Source organism: Lepisma saccharinum, chromosome 7 (assembly GCF_977018435.1).
Source record: "Lepisma saccharinum chromosome 7, izLepSacc3.1, whole genome shotgun sequence".
Lineage (NCBI taxonomy): Eukaryota > Metazoa > Arthropoda > Insecta > Zygentoma > Lepismatidae > Lepisma > Lepisma saccharinum.
The window spans coordinates 3,697,099-3,706,203 of record NC_139235.1 but is presented as its reverse complement, the minus strand read 5'-3'; the positions used below and the strand labels follow the sequence as shown (position 1 = coordinate 3,706,203).

The following is a 9,105-nucleotide window of genomic DNA, read 5'->3' as shown; positions in this document are numbered from 1 at the left end:
TTGAATGCAATTTCAAATGGTATTCACAAACAGACCTTGCACCTAGCAACTACCACCTCTTCTGCCATCTGAAGACCTTCCTGGGCGGCAAGCATTTAGACACTGATGAAGAAGTGAAAACGACCGTGAGTAACTGGCTATCATCACAGGCGGCAGAGTTCTATGACGAGGATATCCAAAAACTCAATAGTTCGTTACGATAAATGTTTAAACCGGTAAGGAAATTATGTAGAAAAATAGAGAAGTGTATGTAAATTCAGAAAATATATTGCTTTTTTGAAAAACATTTGCTTCCTTTTTATTGCAAAACAGACCTTATTTAAAAAATAACCCTCGTATTACCATAAGAAATATTTTAAAATGGTAGATATGGATTGCTGGACCCTGTACATAGGCTAAGTTAATACCACTTTCACCGTAGTTTTACTGATTCCAACTAAATAAAGCCAATACTTTGAATGATTTAAAATATTCATAATTTCAAGATTTAATCACAAAATTTATTTCTTACTGTAATGCCGTTGCTGAAATACCCTTCATACTCCAAAGTGTCCCTTTAGATACATCACCACTCTTGTCACGGGTCCCAGGTTCGATACCTGGTGGAGGCACATAGTGGTTCAGATCCCACTTCTATCTGAAGGTCAAGTCCCGATTAGCCTTTCTATGCATAAAGTGGACTTAAAACAATTCACAACCAATCTTGTCTTGTCACAAGAATATTTTGCACAGACTCTTGATTAGGGATGGATGATATGATACTTTTTTTTCTATATCGTGATATTGGCAAGATATAGTCTCCACAATATATACCACCAAATATCGTGATGGTATATCCAGTGCTCGAAAAATCTTCGGAGCTAGGCACCAGTAAAAAAAATCAATGGCTAATGAAAATACGGCAATATTACACCAAGACATCACAGTTGCCAGGTTGAAATTGTCAGTTGTCCAGGGTATCCAAGGTATATCACTTGACATGATATATATCACTAAAATATCATGATGATATATCGCCAAATATCATGACTAGGGCTGAGTCGATACCACTTTGAACCGATACTGATGCCAATACTCTTAACGATACCGATACTTGAAAATTGCAATAATTAGAATTTGTTCAAACTATTGATCAATATTGGTGTGTATTCTTCTCCAATGGTATGCATGAATTTACCAAGAAATTTGGTTTAGAATATTCAAAAATTACATCATAATATTAAAATGGATGTTATGTAATCAAAAAATACAGTTTTTCATGCAAAATAAAGTTTGAATTTTGCAGAATTTCAAGGATAATTAAACTCCACGAAAGACCAAAATGCAGAAAAAGTATCGGCTGGTATTGGTAGATGAATTCCAACCGATACATCGGCTCAGCCCTAATCATGACGATATATTGCTGGCATGATAAATATCACTAAAATATCATGACGATATATTGCCCAGTTGATATTGCCTGGATGATATTTCTTCAATATCGTGATATATCATCTGAATGATATCTCAACCAACGCTACTCTTGATTCAATGTAATTTGCAGCAGGGTGGTTTTGCAGCTATATCTTCACATATTTGTGAGGTTAAAACTGATTAGACTGGTGGACCATCTCCACATTGTGTTCCCAGTCATATGAAATCAGAAGTATTTGACAGTAGTAAACTCACTGGTCAAATTACATGAATAAACGTAAATGAAACTAAAGTTGAAAGTACAGTAAAACCTTGTTAATCCGGATCCTGATAAGCCAGACTTTGCTTAATCCGGACAGGCAAAAGGAAAAAAAAAACAGAATGCAAGGTTTTCAAGAGAACTTCCCAAAGAAAAGGCAGTCAACCACTGATGAAATTCTGTTTCCCCGCAGACTTTGTACTGTACTGTAAGGTGTATTTAGGCCTATGCCCTTTAAATATACCATAATAAACGTGTTTTGTTGCTATAAATGGAGTTTTAATCACTTTCTACTGTTGTTTTAGGTTATTTCATTTAATCCGGACTTTTCGTTAAACCGGTCAACTTATCCCCCCAATTAGTCCGGATTAATGAGGTTTTACTGTACACGCTAATGAATAAAGTTAACCATAGGATACACAAGTTTAACCGTCAGTCTCTTATGATAATTAATGTGAATCGATGTGACTGAAATAAAACTACATGATGGAAACGTATATAATTTCACTTTCACTAGGTGGTGAGAATATCATACAAGTGTGGCTCAGAAGTTGATGACCTAAAAAATCTTAAATAATTCTCTCTAAAAATGAAAGCTTGATTTCCTAATTTGCCAGGGAGTAGTTTCGTTAAAAACTAGTTGTTTAAACTACTGTAGCAAAGGGAAAAATAAACATAAAATACACCGCTAGGAATTAGAAGATAAAATTCTTGCACTTATTGTGGTCACTGCATTTGATGTCAACTGTTAAAGTATCATTTTTGCAGGGATGGTGGGGCTAATAATAAGTATTATTACCACCACGGTTATAAATGTTATACAATAATAAATATTATAAAATAACAAAAATAAATTTTATTTGAAATAATAATAATTATTATTATGTAAATGGGGAGAGACAAATACCAGCACAACTATTTTCCATTATTTCTTTTGCATTTTATGCAGTTAGTATCTGAATGTATTTTGATATTAACCTTTGCAAGTCTCGTTCAAGAAAAGGCTTTAAATGTTAGAGGGATTTCTTTTTATAAAGTGTGTTGAGTGGCCTCTCACATACAATTGTAATTATTAGAATTTGAAAACTGTGAAACCCATTTGTTCCTTGGATGAAATAAATGTTCCTGTATTTTTCACTCAATGTTTTCGATCCAATGCATTTTTACTTTGATTATTCTGTAGGAATGCTAAGTAAAGAACTTTATTTCTGTTCATAACAATAACAACAACTAACTTTCAGCTTTATTTTATCTTTATATGAACAATGTCAATTTCCAGGGGGGTGTCTACTGACCCCTTCAGCCCCCCCACCTCCTAACGCCCATGCCAATTACTGTTTTGTGCAAGGCCCTCTCTGAAAGATTTCGGTGGCCCATTACCATTCACCTGGGAACTTGAGGTAAAATTATGAAATTCACATGTCTAGTACTTGGGAGTAATATTAACAAATGAAAATTATATTAAAGAGGAAATAAAAAGTAGGCTAATTCAGGAAATGCATGTTACTTCTCTCTTCATAAACTTTTGTCTTCTCGTTTAATATCTAAGAAACTAAAAGTTAAAATATACAAAACCGTCATTTTGTCAGCAGTATTATATGGATGTGAAACTTGGTCCCTTACATTGAAAGAGGAACATAAATTGAGAGTATTTGAAAATAAGATCCTTAGGAAAATCTTTGGACCTAAAAGGGATGAGGAAACAGGTGAGTGGAGAAGGTTACATAATTTAGAACTACATAATTTGTATTCATGTCCAGATATTATTAGAATGATTAAATCAAGAAGACTTAGGTGGGCAGGCCATGTGGCACGAATGGGAAAGGAAAGAGGAGTTTACAGGATTCTTGTTGGGAAACCTGATGGTAAGAGACCTGTAGGAAGGCCAAGATGGAGGGACAACGTTGAGATGGACCTAAAGGAAATCGGTAGGGATAGGGACAGATGGAAGGCCTGTGTTGCTGCAGTCATGAACCTTCGGGTTTAAGAAGGCTAGAGAGTTAGTTAGTTACATGTCTAGTACACAGCATGGCATATATACTTTTTACAGGGATTTCACTACGGTGAAATGATGATACCTTGGCCAGCTTTTCATAGGATCTAATCATAAATTTGCATAAAAAACACAGGTTGCTGAAATGCTATTTATTTCACATTTGTATCCAACTTCGCTTTTTAATTACATACAATAAAAAACTAAATTAGTTTTCTTTTTAAATAAAATATAAAATAATTCTGTTTCAGAAATTAAGAATGGCAAATATTTTAAAGGCAAAAAAAGTGGTTAAGGAGATTATTAGAGGTAACATTTTTCTTTAGCCATTGACAATGCATTGTAATCTTTTTACTTTAACACTGATCACATATTTAAACAATGTTCTGCATACACACTACCACACACACACATCACTCTGAAAAAATATTTTTTTAAACTGTTATTTCTTATTCTCAAAACAGGAATTCAAAGTACAAAACATGTGATATTGAAAAATTAGTATATTCTTTGCACAACAGAAGACAGCACATGGGGTGTAATGAAATAAAGCATTAATTTGCAACTTGTAATATTGGAAAAAATAATATTGCACAATGTTATTTATATTCTTAATCTGACACACTTCTACCAAGAATGAAGACTTGGGATCACATTATTACAGCTCGGCTAAACAGACAGATGCCAGTGAACCTCCTCTGTTTTTTTCTTTTTTCCACTCCTTTCAAAAATATATTCCAAAATAGAATTCCTTCTAGAGCACTGGTTCTCAACCTTTTTCAGTCCGGAACCCACCTTGAAGGATATTACACTTCATGCTGTAAGCACGGGCGCCAGCAGAATTACTTGTAGGGGTGTGCACCCAGTTTAGAATCATATTCTTGCTAACATGCAAATAATGGAAATGTAGAGTTTAGACTATGTACGAAACTGCTTGAGTTTAAATTGTTAAAACAATATATCTTAGTAATTTAAATGTAATAGTTACTTACGCGAAATTTAGAAATTTCTTATTTCTGCGTTGCACAATTTAAAGGTAAAATCCTCATTGTATGTACACATATCTGTTTGGCAGTTATGCGGAGGTAGATAATTAACTCTGATAAGCTTACTATTAATTTTTCCGTGGTCGATTTCGCCACTTGTTTGGCCACCACGAAGCCACCAGATGAGTGGCGAAATCAATACAGGAAAAAAGTTATGCGGAAAAATGAATAGTAAGCTTATCAGGTTAAATCCTATTAATTTCGAAGTTCCTCAGGTCAGGAGGTCTGGTCTGAAAATTTCGGCGTGAGAGGGGTGTAGCTCCTTCAACCCCCTCTTCTGCATACGCCAGTGTTCATGTGCCATGAATATTGATAACTGTGCAAAATACAATGCTTCTTCGAATTTAACATTTTAATAACAATCTTCAAATATTTATTAATATTATAATATTAATGAATACGTATTGGGTACTCTGAAGCCGTGCAAAATATGAACAAGTTTTCGCATTATAATAAAAAAATATACCCTTATTTGTGTACAGAATTTATTTTGTGCGTTCCTAGTGTTTGAAGTAACAATTAGAATGTAAAATGTCGAATGAAATGGAAAGAAATTTATTTTCGTGTCTACTGCTTTGCATATAGCAATACCAATACTTTCATTTTCTTTATCGAGTGACGTCATCAACGCTAGCCAATCCGTATGTAGCTCCTCTCTGCTGCCTTCAAAGACTAGTATCATGAATAACTACAGAGAGAGAGATTGTGTAAGTGATCATACTGCCTGCATGCGGTTTCTCATAAAAGTGAGTATAATGTTATGTATTTTTGTAGTTAGAACGAATTTGTGTACAGAATTTATCTTCAAACATTTACATTGTGTGTTCCTAGTGTTTGAAGTAACAATTACAATGTAAAATGTCGAACAAAGTGGAAAGAAATTGAAATTGATTTTAGTGTGTCTGCTGTCTTGCCTCTTGCATATTGCAATACTTTAGTTTTCTTTATCGAGTGACGTCATTAAAGTTAGCAAATCCCGTACAGTCACTCCTCTCTGCTGACGTCAGTTGAAAAAAAGCTTTGAATAGTATAGGACGATGTTTTGTGAATATACGTGAAGTGTGACTATACATATGTGTAATTGTGTATAAGATGATGTTTTTGTGAACATTATAATAAAAAAATATACCCTTATTTGTGCGTTCCTAGTGTTTAAAGTAACAATTAGAATGTAAAATGTTGAACGAAGTGGAAAGAAATTTATTTTCGTGTCTACTGTTTTGCATACAGCAATACCAATACTTTCGTTTTCTTTATCAAGTGACGTCATCAACGCTAGCCAATCCGTACAGTGGCTCCTCTCTGCTGCCTTCAAATACTAGTATCTAGTAACTACAGAGAGAAGATCAGTCCTGCCATACTGCCTGTGTGCTGTTGACAAAAGTAAGTATAATGTCATGTATTTTTGTAGTTAGAATGAAGATAACATAGTCCATTTTTCTAACGTTCACCTTTTTAAAAGTTGCAAATGTAAAACAAAAAAAGATTAACCAGTAGCTATTGGTTTACATTTTTGCAGCCTGGATAATATTACCGTTTAAGAGGGCTTGTTGAAAAAAAAACACTGCTATCCACAGAAAAAGCCTTTTGACATTGCTGCGAAAAATTAATGTACATTGGAAATTTTGTCCCATGTGAAAAAATGTAAGAACACTGACGCAGTATGTCGAACACGATAAAATGCAATTGTTGACGTTAAAGAAACTGATTGTTGATGCGCTGAAGTAAGCAAGACTGATATGTGTCAGACATAAGCTTTCAGCGTTAAAAATAATAATAAAAAAACTTCCTTATTCGCAGTAAGTTCGAGTTGCTTGTCAATGGCACTGTGATGCTTAGACTTGATGGATTTTATTTTAATTTTTGCTACATCGAGGCAATGTATTCAAGGTCAACTTATTAAAAGGAAAGCAGATTTAAAGTATTGCTGCTACTGCTAAATGATTTTTCTGATCGGTTAAGGTTAATTCATGGCACAACCTACACTGTCGATTGCATATACAAGGTCTTTGAGTGAAAAAGTGCTTGTGGAACACCTTCTGGAGGTCAGATGCCGTACTGTTAGTGAACGGAGAAACAGGATCTTTGAAATTAATAGGATTTAACCTTTAAATTGTGCAACGCGGAAATAAGAATTTCTAAATTTCACATAAGTAATTTTAAACTGTGTTTACCGCATCCATCATGAATAAATGTAATAGGTTTTTAAGATGCAGTAAATAAATTTTCAAGCCTGACCTCGCGACCCACCAAATGCTCCCTTAGGACCTGGCAGTGGGTTGAGAAACTATGTTCTACATCATTCACACGAATCTCTGTATGGTTTGCTTTCACTATTTCTAGATATTCACAATAGTTCTGTGGATATGCAAACCTATTAAACTATTGCAAATACCTAGACAACGAAAGCAAACCACACAAAGAGTCACGTGAATGCTCTAGAAGGAAAATTTGAGAAAGGCTTCAGTTAAAGGTCCAGCCGGGCCTCAAGGAAGTGATAGCTATGAATTCAGACCGAACTCTCACCGGGAAATTTAAAGTACGTGAAATAACACTTTGATCGATACAATTTTGGACTTTCACCCGCATAATTTGGACATGTTTACAGGTTAACTTTGAGTAACTGGCTGTTTTAAGTGCACTTATCAACTGATCACATCACTTAAATCAATGTTGCATCAGCTTATTGATCTGCCAGACTGAAAACTATCATGTCCGTGAAATCAAGTACATTAGCTAATACAAAAGGCAAACAATATAGCAGAATTTTACACAGTAATTACAGGACTACATGCACTGAAAAGTAAAAGCACAACCTTACTGTAAAATAGCAGCTACCTGATTTCTTTAACAAGCATAAACAGCAGCAAATGCTGCACACTACAAAACATAACCTATAATAATATTCGTTGTAAGCCCTTTCTTTGATGCATCCGCCATACACAACAAAATTCCTATTAGCATCATGTAAAGAAAATAAAGTTTTACACACTCCCGATGTACTACTTTCTACTGTAACACACTTGCTGCTCTGAAAAGTGAAAAATATGGAATTTACAGTTTATAATATAATAATTGCACATTGCAGAAAAAAAAATTAAATGTTCCATATCTAGTATATTTATTCATGTTTATGTCATTTAGACAGAAAAGTCACAAGGAAATGGCGAATCTATTCAACGCGATCTCTGCCTTTAGGAAAAAGAAACTCTTGACATATATAAGCTTATTACACTAAACAATGTGAATAAAACTGCTGAAACTTTGAAAAAGTTAACTTTCCACTACAACAACTGCAATATTCTTGTTGTAAGCCTATTTTTCCTTCTCGGTGCTTCTGTTAGTACACAACAAAAATCCTATTAGGATCAGAGATTGTAGGAATTAAACAGCAAGACAAGAAAAAATAATTACAACATTTACTGAGTTCACTTAAACAATGTGATTCAAACTGATGAAATTATTGAGAAAAACTTCCCACTCAAATAATTGCAAAAAGTCTTACAAATACTGGTATATAATAATGCCTAAAGTATGTAACATACGGATATAGACTGCAGTGGATTGACAGAACACACCACCATAAATGCTAGCACCCCAAACTTGCTTATCTCGATGTGGACCTGTTAGTAAGTGGCACGTGCATTGAAAATCACAATATTTTCATGGGTTTATAATACAAATTTACACACAAACCCGCGTGCATCAAATGATTGGTCTATACATTCAAGACAGGCACCAGAAGTAAGAAATGTGGGAAAAGTCTTCACGAATCACAGGAATTCATCGCACCAATCGGCGAGGCACTGGTAACAATCGCTCGCCTGCTTGGCATTTGCACTGCACGTGTCCTTCAGCCATTCGACAAACAACTCCTTATTCTTCTTGAGGACAAGAAACTGCCCCAACACCACGTACGCCTGAAAAGAAAACATTTTATGTAATGTATGATAATTGATAGGGGCATGCATATTTTGCTTTTGATGGAAACCTGAATTATATGAAAATTTGGTACCCACAGGAGATGTACTATGTAGAATTTTCAGAAAAAAATGTAGGCTCGACCAGGATCCAAACCTGGGTCTCTGGCATACCGTGCAATTGCTCTACGACTGAGCAACCGAGCCAGTGGCTTCACCTGATTCGAGCTAAAATTTCTATGGAAACACGAATGTAAAATAACACAATGTAATGTTTATTTTTCATGTTTTTGAAAGTTGTGAGGTGGATTTTCACAAGATAAACTGCAAAATGCAAATAAACTTTTAAACACAAAATTTACAGTTTAATTACCGACGCGACACTTTCTGAAGCAGAATTATCCTGCAAGGTATGCACATCACAAAAAAAATATTAATTCTGCTGTAAATATTTGAGAAGCAAAAATTGGCTCC

General features: G+C 34.6%; 1 protein-coding gene across 2 annotated transcripts in view; it reads right to left on the bottom strand.

The window, feature by feature from the left end:
- Window positions 1–3,802: 3,802 nt before the first annotated feature.
- The window catches only part of baf (barrier to autointegration factor), a 39,811-nt gene continuing 34,508 nt past the window's right edge, over window positions 3,803–9,105 (bottom strand). For both annotated transcript variants that reach the window (XM_083124909.1, XM_083124908.1), the window contains exon 3: window positions 3,803–8,631. In XM_083124909.1, the coding sequence (XP_082981035.1) occupies window positions 8,485–8,631 (147 nt within the window). In that variant the 3' untranslated portion in view covers window positions 3,803–8,484. The remainder of the gene's footprint in view (window positions 8,632–9,105) is intronic.